The 12,622-nt window shown below is 44.8% G+C and overlaps 1 protein-coding gene across 1 annotated transcript in view; it reads left to right on the forward strand.

Annotated features, from left to right (window-relative positions):
• Positions 1 to 12,622, forward strand: part of sez6b (seizure related 6 homolog b) — a 934,329-nt gene that overhangs the window by 452,761 nt on the left and 468,946 nt on the right. The window contains exon 3 of the mRNA XM_078224908.1: positions 4,036 to 4,169. Coding sequence (XP_078081034.1) covers positions 4,036 to 4,169 — 134 coding nt within the window. The remainder of the gene's footprint in view (positions 1 to 4,035; positions 4,170 to 12,622) is intronic.

Raw genomic sequence — 12,622 nt, forward strand, 5'->3', positions numbered from 1 at the left:
CTTATGGAGGTCCATACAAATAACAACCATTAAATTTCCCTCTTTATACAACCCGTCACCTCTTCAAAAATAATCAATCAGACACATCCGGCAAGGCCCAGATTTCAGAAATCCATGTTGATTCTCTCAAATCAGTGAAAAATTTTGTAGGAGTTTTTAGTCCTTAATTAAGGACAAATTTTCCAACGACGGATGGGATTTTCGGGCCACTCATACTGATGGGATCTTCCAGTCCTGCCAATGGTGCACCCCTCACCACAGGACGCACTCCCCACTGTGGTTTCCCAGTGTATTCAATGGGAAGCCCTGTTGACAACAGCGAGACCAGAAGATTCCTCTACTATCCAATGGCGAGCCACCCTCTGGTTTTAAGTGCATAAGATATTGGAGCACAATTAGGCCATTCGGCCCATCAAGTCAGCTCCGCCATTCAATCACAGCTGATTCTCAACGCCATTCTCCCACTTTTTTTCTGCGGGGTACATGGACAATCCCGCCCAATAGTTATTGGACTAACTGACCTACGATTCCCTGATTTTTCCTCTCTCACTTTTCTTAAACAGCAGAGTTACACACACTTTTCCAATCTAAAGGAACAGGTTCCCAATTGAGAAAACTTTGGAATCTTATAGCTAGTGCACTTACAACAGACTCAATGTTGCACTGACAGAACATTAAATTTATTCCTTTTACTCCATGTGTTTGTCTGAAGAATGCTTATTTGGCCCACACCCTAAATTGTCCTTCTGCTCAAATGCTTTGCTTGTACATTGGACTGGTAATCCAGAGGCCCAGGCTATATGTTCTGGGGACATGGGTTCAAATCTCACCATGGCAGCTGGTGGAATTCAAATTCAATTAATCAATCTGGAATTGAAAGCTAGTCTCAGTGATGATGACCATGAAACTTGTATCGATTGGCTTTAAAAGAAATCTGGTTCACAAATGTCCTTTAGGGAAAGAAATCTGTCATCTTTACCTCGTCTGGCCCAACTGTGGTTCCAGACCCATAGCAATGTAGTTTGCACATAAATGCTCTCTGAATTGGCCTAGCAATCCATTCAGCTGTATACAATCAGTTCCTGAAAAGTTGACAGGAAATGAAACCAGATGGACCGCCTGGTATTGACCTGGGCAGTGGGAACAACAACGCTACACCCAACTGTGTTGACCTTGCAAAGATCTCTTTATTAACATCTGGGGGCTGATGCGCGATTGATTCACACGGGAGGCTAGGACGTACCTGGGAATAAAGGCTTTTATTCACAACAAGAATAGAGCATACTGCTTAACAATACTATCCCAGACTAAGGGCTACTAGGAAGTAGCAGTGACCTTTATACTCCTATAAGAAGGCAGAGCCAAACGGAATGTACCACAGAACAATGCTAACAGGTGGAACACCCCAACCCTAACCCCAACAGTAACAAGAGTAACATATGTACAAGTACCCATAGTGGTAACCATCTATGGTTCACCACAGGGGCTTAAGCCAAACTTGGGAAAACTGACTCACAGACGAGTCAAGCAACAGCCTGACACAGCCATACTCACGGAATCATGCCTTTTAGATAATGTCCCCGAAACTGCCATCACCATCCCAGGATATATCCAGACCCAGCAGAGATGGCTGTGGCACTGTGGTATACGGTTGGGAGGGAGTCACCTTGGGAGTCCTCAACATCGACTCCAGACCCTACAAAGTCTCATGACATTGGGTCAAACACGGGCAAGGAAACCTCCTTGCTGATTACCACATACCACCAGCGAATCCCAACCCCCCCCTACCCTCACCCCTCCCACTCTGCCATTCCCTTCAGCTGATGAATCAACATTTCTTAGTGCTGAACACAACTTGGAGGGTGCACTGATGGTGGCAAGAGAGCAGAATGTACTCTGGCTGAAGTCCCCTGAGTCACAAATGCCAGTCTCCAGCCAATTCAATTCATTCTATGTGATATCACAAAATGGCTGAAGACACTGGATACGGCAAGGGCTATGGACCCTGACAACATTCTGACAATAGACTTGTGCTCCAGAGCTAGTCATGCACCGCCAAGCTGTTTCAGTACAGCTACACTCAGGCTTCTATCTAGCAATGTGAAAAATTGCTCAGGTATTCCTGTCCACAAAAAGCAGGACAAATCCAACTCAACCAATTATTGCTCCATCAGTCCATCTTGATCATCAGCAAAATGATGGAAGGTGTTGTCCTAAGTGCTTTCAAGCAGCACTTAACCTGCTCATGGACGCTCAGTTTGGGTTCTGCCAGGGTCACTCAGCTCCTCACCTCATTACCTCCTTGGCCCAACGTGGATGAAAGAGCTGAACTCCAGAGGTGAGGTGAGAATTATTACAATTAGCAGCATTTGACCAAGTGTGGCATCAAGGAACCCCCTCGCAAAACTGGAGTCAGCGAGAAGCTGGGGAAGACTCCTCAGATACATGAACAGTCCATGCCCAAATGCAACAGGACCTGGACAAGTTATGCAGGCTTGGGCTGATAAGCAGCAAGTAGAATTCATGCCACACAAATGCCAGACAATGACCATCTCCAACAAGAGAGATTCTAACTATCTCCCCCTTGACATTCAATGGCATTACCATTGTTGAAAACCCTACTAACAACATCTTGCGGATTACCATTGACCAGAAACTGAACTGGACCAGCCATATAAATACTATGACTACAAGAACTGGTCTGAGGCTATGAATTCTATGGTGTCCCTGGTGCTTTGGGACAGGGACTCCCAAAGCCTGTCCACTATCTGCAAGGCACCAGTCAGGATTGTGATGGAATACTTGCCTGGAAAAAGCTCCAATAACACTCGAGAATTTTGACACCATCCAGCCCACTTATATTAGAAACCCCATCCATCACCTTAGACATTCATTCCCTCTACCGCTATGCAGAGTGGCAGCAGTGTGCACCATTTACAAGATGCACTGCAGGAACTCACCAAGACTCATTCGGCAGCATCTTCCAAGCCCACAACCACTACCATCTAGAAAGACAAAGGCTGCAGACACATGGGAACGCCACCATCTTCAACTGTCCCTCCAAGCCACTCACCATCATGACTTGGAAATATATTGCCTTTCCTTCACATGAGTTTAGAAGGCTGAGGGGAGATCTTATAGAGAAATATAAGATAATGAAGGGGCTAGACAGAGTAGAGGCAGAGAGATTCTTTCCACTTAGAAAGCAAACAAGGACTAGAGAACACAGCCTCAAAATAAGGGGGAGTCAGTTTAGGACAGAGTTGAGGAGGAACTTCTTCTCTCAGAGGGTAGTGAATCTCTGGAATTCTCTGCCCATTGAAGCAGTGGAGGCTACCTCGTTAAATATGTTTAAGTCACAGGTAGATAGATTTCTGATCAATAAGGGAATTAAGGGTTATGGGGAACGGGCGGGTAAGTGGAACTAAACCACTATCAGATCAGCCATTGAATGGCGGGGCAGGCTCGAGGGGCTAGATGGCCTACTCCTGCTCCTATTTCTTATGTTCTTATGTTCACTGTCCAGGTCAAAATCCTGGAACTCCCTCCCAACAGCACTGTGGGTGCACCTACACCACATGCACTCCAGCAGTTGAAGAAGGCGACGCACCACCACCTTTTAGTGGGTAATAAATGCTGGCCTAGCTACATCCTGTGAACAAATACATTTACAAAACTAAAAGAAAGACATTCATAATTGATTGTAAGCGATAAAGGCCAAACTGCGGAAACACTCTGCACAATCTGATAATGTTTTGGATGGGTTGAAATCTCCTGTGGGACTCCCTGTGTTTAAGGGTGCGAGGTAATAAGCCACCATTCCCAGCCCAGCGATGGGAAAACTGATTCATCACAGCCAGGGACACACATCAGCAGTTTTACTGCAGTCAATGGGGACAAAAGGATCTTTATTGATCTGCACAGAAAACCCTTTCGAGGAGTCAATTTTGTGCAGAATAGGAAGTGAAATGGGATCAAGGGAGACCCAGGCTCTGTTCTGCAAGTGCTAATCCCTTTGTCTGTTTTCCTTTGCAGTTCCTTGCAGTTTAAATTTCACGGACTTTGAGGGATACATCGAGTCTCCAGAATACCCCAGCCACCTGTACGACAGCAACCTGGATTGCATCTACACCATTACAGTCTACAGGGGATATGGTGTGGAACTTCAGGTCAGTGTCTTCTGATCATATATTAATGAGGCTTATATAGGCTAATTATCTCAACCTGTAAAGGAAAGACAACATTGATCCTAAACTGGTCAAGTGGCAATGTATTTTGGCCTTTATTGAAGTGTTTCCATCTGCAGTTCTGTATTTTGTGAGGTGCTGGCCTCTATTCTGTAAATGCAAGCCCAAGGGTGGACAATAACTGATGAGATATTTTCACCCCACACTGGAAAAGTGACTGAAATAATGAAGGACAATAACCTAAGGACAATATGAACACGAAAAGGTCGCTTTTTATTCTTCAGGTCTCTCTCTCTCTCTATGCCTCAGGATTTACTAATTTCTCTCCTTAGTCCCCTTTTCTGATCAGAAACCCATCAATTCCTTTTATCCCAGACTGAAATGTAGCGCAACGTGCACCAATGGCAAAAGGCTAGGGCCAGAATCCTACAGCCGGTCGTTCACGCCGGCGGGATTTTCCCATCCCGCTGCAGTGAACGGAGATTTGGCTGGGCGCCAAATCCTCCATCCTCGCTGCCACGGCAGCGGGGCGTGAACAGCTGGTAAGATCGTGCCCTACGTGTTACAAGTTTATAACCTTGTATTCTCTTGAGTACAGTGGTACAGTCACTTTTTAAAAGCTGTCTGAGTCTTTGACCTTCATGGGTGTGCCAAATATCTAATGATAACGCACTGTGACCAGAGTGTAACAACAGTACCCCCCTTGTGATCAGCACTGGTTACCTGCGGCTTCACACAAGTGCTACACCTGATATATGGCCAAAGCAGAGGCTTTATCTCCAGGATCTACAATTCCTTCTGTAGCAAAAATTTGATTCACTTTGGATAACTATGTTTGTACACAATTGTAAAGAAATCAATCATTTTTAAAATTCATTCATGGGACATGGGTGTCGCTGGCTGGGCCAGCATTTATTGCCCATCCCTCGTTGCCCTTGGGGGGCAATTGAGAGTCAACCACATTTCTGTAGATCTGGAGTCACATGTCGGCCAGACCAGCTAAGGGGGGCAGATTTCTTTCCCTAAAGGACATTAGTGAACCAGATGGGTTTTTCCGACAATCGACAATGATTTCATCAGCGGATTCCTAATTCCAGATTTTTTTTATTGAATTCAAATTCCACCATCTGCCGTGGCGGGATTCGAGTCCGGGTCCTCAGAACATTAGCCGAGATTCTGGATTAATAGTCTCGCGATAATGCCACGAGGCCATCACCTCCCCACATACACACACACACACACACACACACTGCCAAAAGAATGGATGTAAGAAATTTGCCAACCTCCTGCATGGAACTCTCAAAGAGTTTGGGGCCATTTTGTAATCATTGATTAGCCCAGCCCATGAATATGATGTTTCTAAAGTTAGATACAATTTTAGACAAATACCGTTATTCCAATCAGCATTCTGTACTTAAAGCAGAGTAGGTTCAGTTAAAAGATGCATTAATCTTTCCATCATACTTTTGCATGCATCATGTGAAAGCTGAATTTATAATCAACTTCAAACAAGCATCCAGACTATTGAAACACCAAGTGCCAGAAATTGGAAGTACTTATCCTGAGATTAGTGGCAGCTGATTTATTGTTTGAATGATTTATTGTGCAAATAATCTTTAATGAAGTCTGCCGCGACGCTATTATCGAGGAGTAGGCTCATTGGAGAGGCCAAAAGGGAATTGGACTAATATTTAAGATGGAAATTATTGCCCAACCATGGGGAAAAGAGCTGAGGGAGTGCGACTGACTGGGTATCTCCTTCAAAGGGCCAGGGTATGTGCTGCATGACCCCTTTCTGCACTGTAGGATTCCATGATTGTGGGAAAAAGACCATATGATAGGGCAGCACGTTGGCACAGTGGTTAGCACTGCTGCCTCACAGCGCCAGGGACCCGGGTTCGATTCCAGCCTCGGGTGGCTGTCTGTGTGGAGTTTCTCCAGTGTCTGCATGGGCCTCCTCCGGGTGCTCCGGTTTCCTCCCACACTCCAAAGATGTGCAGGTTGGGTGGATTGGCTGTGCTAAATTGCCCCTTAGCATCCCAAGATGTGTCGGTTAGATGCATTAGCCAAGGGAAATGTGTGGGGTTATGGGGATAGGGCATGGGGAAGTAGTCTGGGTAAGACAATCTGTCAAAGAGTCAGTGCAGACTCGAAGGTCCAAATGGCCTCTTCTGCACTGTAGGAATTCCACGACATAGGAACAGAAGGCCCATCGAGTCTGCTTCGCCATCCATTGAGATCATGACCGATCTGATAGAATCGTCAACTTCACTTTTCCTGCCTTTTCCCCATAACACTTGATTCCCTGACAGATTAAAAATCTATCTCAGCCTTGAACATACTTAATGATTGAGTGAGTAAAATGTTTATCTGTTGGTTGCTAACTTTAGATCGTGGGCTTTTTTAGATTTAATTTTTCCAATTAAACCATCAGTAAATAAACGTTGGTATTGATGTAATGGAGTAGCAATATAAATTCTTGTTTCACTGTCAGCACTCGGTTCCCATACGTGGACCTTCCCTGCACTCAGCTATTGAAGAATTTGATCTTGTACTGCATCTTAGCTGTGTGTTGGATTATATCAGAGTTTTGTATGACACCACACAATATCATGCAACTACTGAAATATTATAGACCACAGTGTACAGACTTAAAAAAAAGGAGCTTTAGAGTTATATTTCATCAGAAATATGCAGCGTTGGAACCATTTACATATATTGTGTGAATATTGATGGTAAATGTGAACAAATTCCATTAAACATTGTGATCGATGTATGTTGGAGGCTGGGGTGCATACTGCCCCTTTAAGAACGTGGATCATATGACCCCTGGGGGGTTAGCTCCTCCCAGTGTGGAACCCAGTTAAGCAGTCTCGGATTTGACTGTGGCACAGTGCACACCTGTAATAAAGAGTTTCATGGAATTAGAAGAATCATAGAATCCCTCGTGCAGAAAGAGGCCATTGAGCCTGCACTAGCAACAATCCCATCCAGGCCCTATTCCTGTAACCCTACGCATTAACCCCCCTGATACTAAGGGACAACTTACCGTGGCCAATCCACCTAACTTAGACATCTTTGGACTGTGGGACGAAACTGGAGCACCCGGAGGAAACCCATGCAGGCACGGGGAGAATATGCAAACTCCGTACAGACAGTGACCCAAGGCCGAAATTGAATCCGGGTCCCTAGCACTGTGAGGCAGCAGTGTTAACCACTGTGCCGTCCCAAGTGGTTCCCAATGCTTAAGTTCACGAGACCTACTTTGTGGTTCTTCTTGCACTGTACTTCTCTAGATATATATATATATAAAACATAGGTGATTAGTTCTTTTGGAGCAATGTTTATGGACAATCACAAGGCATTTGAATGAGCAAATTCTACTTGCCTGAAACATTTCGTTCTCTTCAGGCCCTCCCTGTCAATTGAACTTGAAACATAAGATACACAAACCCAAGCTTCAATTTACAGGTACTCCTGGCCACCACAAGTTTCTACTCAGAATATACTGCCGAATTGTAACATCGCCATCCAAGTACATTCCAACCAAGCTCCACCGTCCACCCCGAGCAGTTTGTAGCTTCTTTATCACACCGGGGCCTGCCCTGATTGCTTCAGTCAGTTGCTTGTTTCCCATCTTACCCCACACTGCTGGGACTTGGAGCAATGCTGGAGGAGATGCTTCCTGACTTCTTACAGACTTCACTGAGACTTACATTCAAGGAAAGTTCGACATGGTTGAAACTTGTGTGGTTTGATCTGTGATGGTACCACAATTTAATTCCTCCCAAAAACAGCCCTATTCTTTGACATTTCAGATCAACCAGTTCACCTGCAAACTGAGGTACAGCCTAATTTATATAAACTTATTTTCCTGACAATATAAATCCTGAAAAGCTATACCAGCATAACAATAATGATGCTGGGCCCAATCACGTATGAATTCTCTGGCACAAACAAGCCCTAACATCTAAATCTGATGAAGAGTCATCCAGTCTCGAAACATTGGCTCTACTCTCTCTCCACAGATGCTGTCAGACCTGCTGAGATTTTCCAGCATTTTCTGTTTTTGTATCAGATTCCAGCATCCGCAGTATTTTGCCTTTGTCTAAACCTGTTTCCCCTAAAGACTACACCTAATCTTGATACCCCACATTGAAATTAATACAGCATTTGTGGTCTTGTTTTTGCTTACTGTAAAATTCTTGAATTTCAATGGAGCTTAATTGGTCTAAACCCGTTTCCCAAGAAGCTGGGTGGGAATCATGGGGCGAGATAGCAAAATCCCACCAGAGGCCAACGGACATTTCTGTGCGGTGAGCCTCACCCGTCCCAGAATCAGGGTGGGCGGGGCAGTACGATTCCGGCCATGGTGTTGATGGCTAGAGTAGACATGGTGCAGTGCCACCATTGGCCGGAGGCTGTAATTACAGCACTCCCAAGTTTATTTCTTGCACCATTTTCCCTGTTGCATTGTTCTTCTTGTGCTTTCTCTGTCGGGCTTTATTGGTAACACAGTAAGAGTTTTAACATCACCAGGTTAAAGTCCAACAGGTTTATTTGGTAGCAAATGTCATTAGCTTTCGGAGCCCTGCTCCTTCGCCAAGAGCAAGGCTCCGAAAGCTAGTGGCATTTGCTACCAAATAAACCTGTTGGACTTTAACCTGGTGTTGTTAAAACTCTTACTGTGTTTACCCCAGTCCAACGCCGGCATCTCCACATCATTTATTGGTAACACCCAGGCCCCGCACATCTTTGGACTGTGGGAGGAAACCGGAGCACCCAGAGGAAACCCACACAGACACATAGGCATTCACGCCAGGGAGAGGAATCATGAGCCCTGGTGTACCGAGTAACTCAGTTGCTGCTACCTGCAGCGGCACTACCCATCCCTGGGTGGTTGTTGGTGAGGTAACAGTACAGCTCCATTTAATTCCCAGCACTACGGCTGAAGCCAGAGCTGCCAACAGCAAAAACAACCTTGCGCAGTGAAAGTATCAGCATCACCAACGATATTATAAAGCTCTTAATGCCATGATTCTTATTAGCAAAACTTGGAAACACTCAGCCCCATCTGCCCTAAGCCTCTGTCTAAATATCAGCATCTGCAGTTATTTTAGGTAATATGGATATTGAACATTATCAACTAATTAACAGTTCCATGACTTAGAAAAAGTTTAACGCTAGTAATTTAATTGCTATATTTACTTTACAGTCTTATTTCATTATGGGCAAGAGCTGATGCCTGTAATCTATCTCTAATGCTGTGGGGAAAAATAAAATCAGCAGATACGATAATGTGCTACTCATTGAAAGTGGTGGAGCTGACCCGGTCTGTATTCAGGGAAATTGTACTAGTTCTTAGCACAGTTTCATACCCCAAGTAAATCTTAAATAGTCTTTTATTCGGCTTGGGTGTCCAATTATTTACTTTCCCTAACTCAGCTTTCTGAAGCTTTATTTAGCTGTTTGTTCAAAATTAAAAATGCTATAGTTCTCAATAGTAAGTGATGTAACATAAAAGGCCCACTACGGGTTCCTAAGGGGAGGCAACGGCCTAGTGGTATTATCGTGAGACTATTAATCCAGAAACCCGGCTAATGTTCTGGAGACCCGGGTTCAAATCCCGCCACAGCAGTTGGTGGGATTTGAATTCAATAAAATAAAATATCTGGAATTAAGAATCTATGGATGACCATGAAATCATTGTCAATTGTTGGAAAAACCCATCTGGTTCACTAATATCCTTTAGGGAAGGAAATCTGCCGTCCTTACCTGGTCTGGCCTACATGTGACTCCAGAGCCACAGCAATGTAGTTGACTCTGAACTGCCCTCGGGCAACTATGGATGGTCAAAAATGCTGGCCCAGCCAGCCATGCCCATGTTCCATAAATTAATTTTAAAAAGGCGCAGGATGAAGCTAGAATGGAATGAATGGTCTTTTCTCATTAATATTGAAGCAAAGTACTTTGGAGGCTGGAAATAATGGTCCTCTCAATGACTGCTACATTTCTCAGTTGCATAAGGCTAGTTGAATGCAAAATTCGGATGACAGTAGATGCAGTGCCGATATCGTCAGAGGCAGTTGCCTGTATCAACGAAAACTGAAATTGGTTGAATTGTAATGTAGAAAGTGCTGTTTGTTTAGAACTTGTATATATTTTTAAAGTCTTTTTATGGCACAGGGTGGCACAGTGGTGCCGCCTCACAGCACCAGGGACCCGGGTTCGGGTCACTGCCTGTGCGGAGTCTGCGCATTCTCCCCGTGTCTGCGTGGGTTTCCTCCGGATGCTCCGGTTTCCTCCCACAGTCCGAAAGATGTGCTGGTTAGGTGCATTGGCCATGCTAAATTCTCCCTCAGTGTACCCGAACAGGCGCCAGAGTGTGGCGGCTCGGGGATTTTCACAGTAACTTCATTGCAGTGTTAATGTAAGCCAACTTGTGACACTAATAAATAAACTTGTGTATAGCAGCGAGCAGGGCAGCAAGCGTTCAATGGGCAACAGGCACACGACAATAATGTCAGCAGCATCGCATATGCACCTACAGGGTGGAATGGGTGCTGACTTCCTATTCCAGTGTGGTGGCAGATGATACAGGAGATTCTGGTCGGGACTTTTCAGCCTCGCTCGGGCGGGATCGTAAAATCCCGTTCGAGGCTAACGGAGATTTCCGTTCTGGGAACCTCGGGCGGGCGAGGTGGGAGGGTTCCAGCCTCTGTTTGGTACAAGTTGAGGATACATGGTGATAAGATCTCATCTTGATTGCCTAGGCAGTAATGTGTCAGAGCAGATCACCTGCTCACTGTGGAACCTGACATCATCTTATTTCATTGAGTTAGCGGAACAGAAGAGAGTTTATCCCATTGATTAAGCTTATTTGCTTTAGCCCCTGGTGAGCTAGACATTGACCGATATTTCCATTTGCAGATGAGGCCACAACCTAAATATAAGACAGTCACTGAAGGAAATCTTTTTTGGTGGTGATGTTCTGGGGTACATTACACCCTGGGACAGCCGTGGTTACAAACTTACAAAGATATTTGGTGGAATTCAGGAAAAACTTTCTAAGCCAGTGTAGGGAGGGTCCATGTATGGGAACCAAGTGCTGAGAGTTGTTAAAATGTGGAATTTGCTATCCAAAGGAGCAGTTATGGTGAATAGCATAGATGTATTTTAAGAGAAGTTAAATAAAACTCAAGAGGGGGGAAAAAAGTCGAAGGATATTTCAGGGTTCGTGGGAGGAGGCTCATGTGTTGCATAAACACTGGTATCGACGTGTTCGACTGAGTGACATGTTTCTGTGCTGCAAATGCCATGTACATTATGGGCGGGATTTTCCAGCCACACCCGCCCCGAAACTGGAAAATCCTGCCCGAGCTCAACAGACCTTTCCATGGTCGGCCCCTCGCCTGCTACGATTCCCATGGCGGGCAGAACAGGAAAATTTGCCTCTATAAATTTGCTCCATTAGATTTTTTCCAGTCATAACCTAACATCAATCCCAGCCCCATCCTTATTAAATGATAGTTTATTCCCCATTATTTTGAATCTATTTTGCATTCTGACTTCTGTTTGTGTACATATATATTGTTCAGCTTGCTCAGTGCCTTCTCCGTCTTAGAGAACAGCTAGGCCGCCTACATTCAGGCCTCTGTTAATGGGGGACATGGGCTAAAATGTACAGATTGAATTCCATGATCGGTCCGAGATGATACATTTTGGTTCTGAAAGGAAGGCAGCCTGTTGTCTGTGAAAGAGCAGCAATATTCGGGATACAGCAGGACAGTTAAAGGCACCATCGATAAGGCCATAGTAAAGCTAATGCAAGTTTAATTTTTATCACAAGATTTTAAAAAACGCAAGGTGCCAAAGTGGTTAGCACTGCTGCCTCACGGCGCCATGGACCTGGGTTCGATTCCCGGCCTGGGTCACTGTCGGTGTGGAGTTTGCACATTCTCCCCGTGTCTGTGTGGGTTTCTTCCGGATGTTTCGGTTTCCTCCCACAATCCAAAGATATGTGAGATAGATTGATTGGCCATGCTAAATTGCCTCTTAGTGTCAGGGGGACTAACTAGGGTAAATATATGGGGTTATGGGGATAGGGTCTGGGTGAGATTGTGGTCGGTGCAGACTCAATGGGCCAAATGCGTTGTAAGATTCTATGATCCTATTAAAAGCCTCGAGGCAATGATAAGTCGATGGAAAGATCTCAGTTGGAGCACTATGTACTGTCTTGGAGTCTACGCTACAGGAAGGCAGTTGAGGCTGGTAAAGATGGCCAAATGTAGAATCACTGTGATTCTTCCCGAGTATGAGAAAATAGAAATATGTAAAACACATTTGGGGAACAAAGCACTGACACAGACTGATATTGCTGAATAATCTTTTGCCTCAATATATTATAATGTCAATGGATTTCTCTCCTTTTGACA

This window comes from Mustelus asterias, chromosome 12, assembly GCF_964213995.1.
Source record: "Mustelus asterias chromosome 12, sMusAst1.hap1.1, whole genome shotgun sequence".
NCBI lineage: Eukaryota > Metazoa > Chordata > Chondrichthyes > Carcharhiniformes > Triakidae > Mustelus > Mustelus asterias.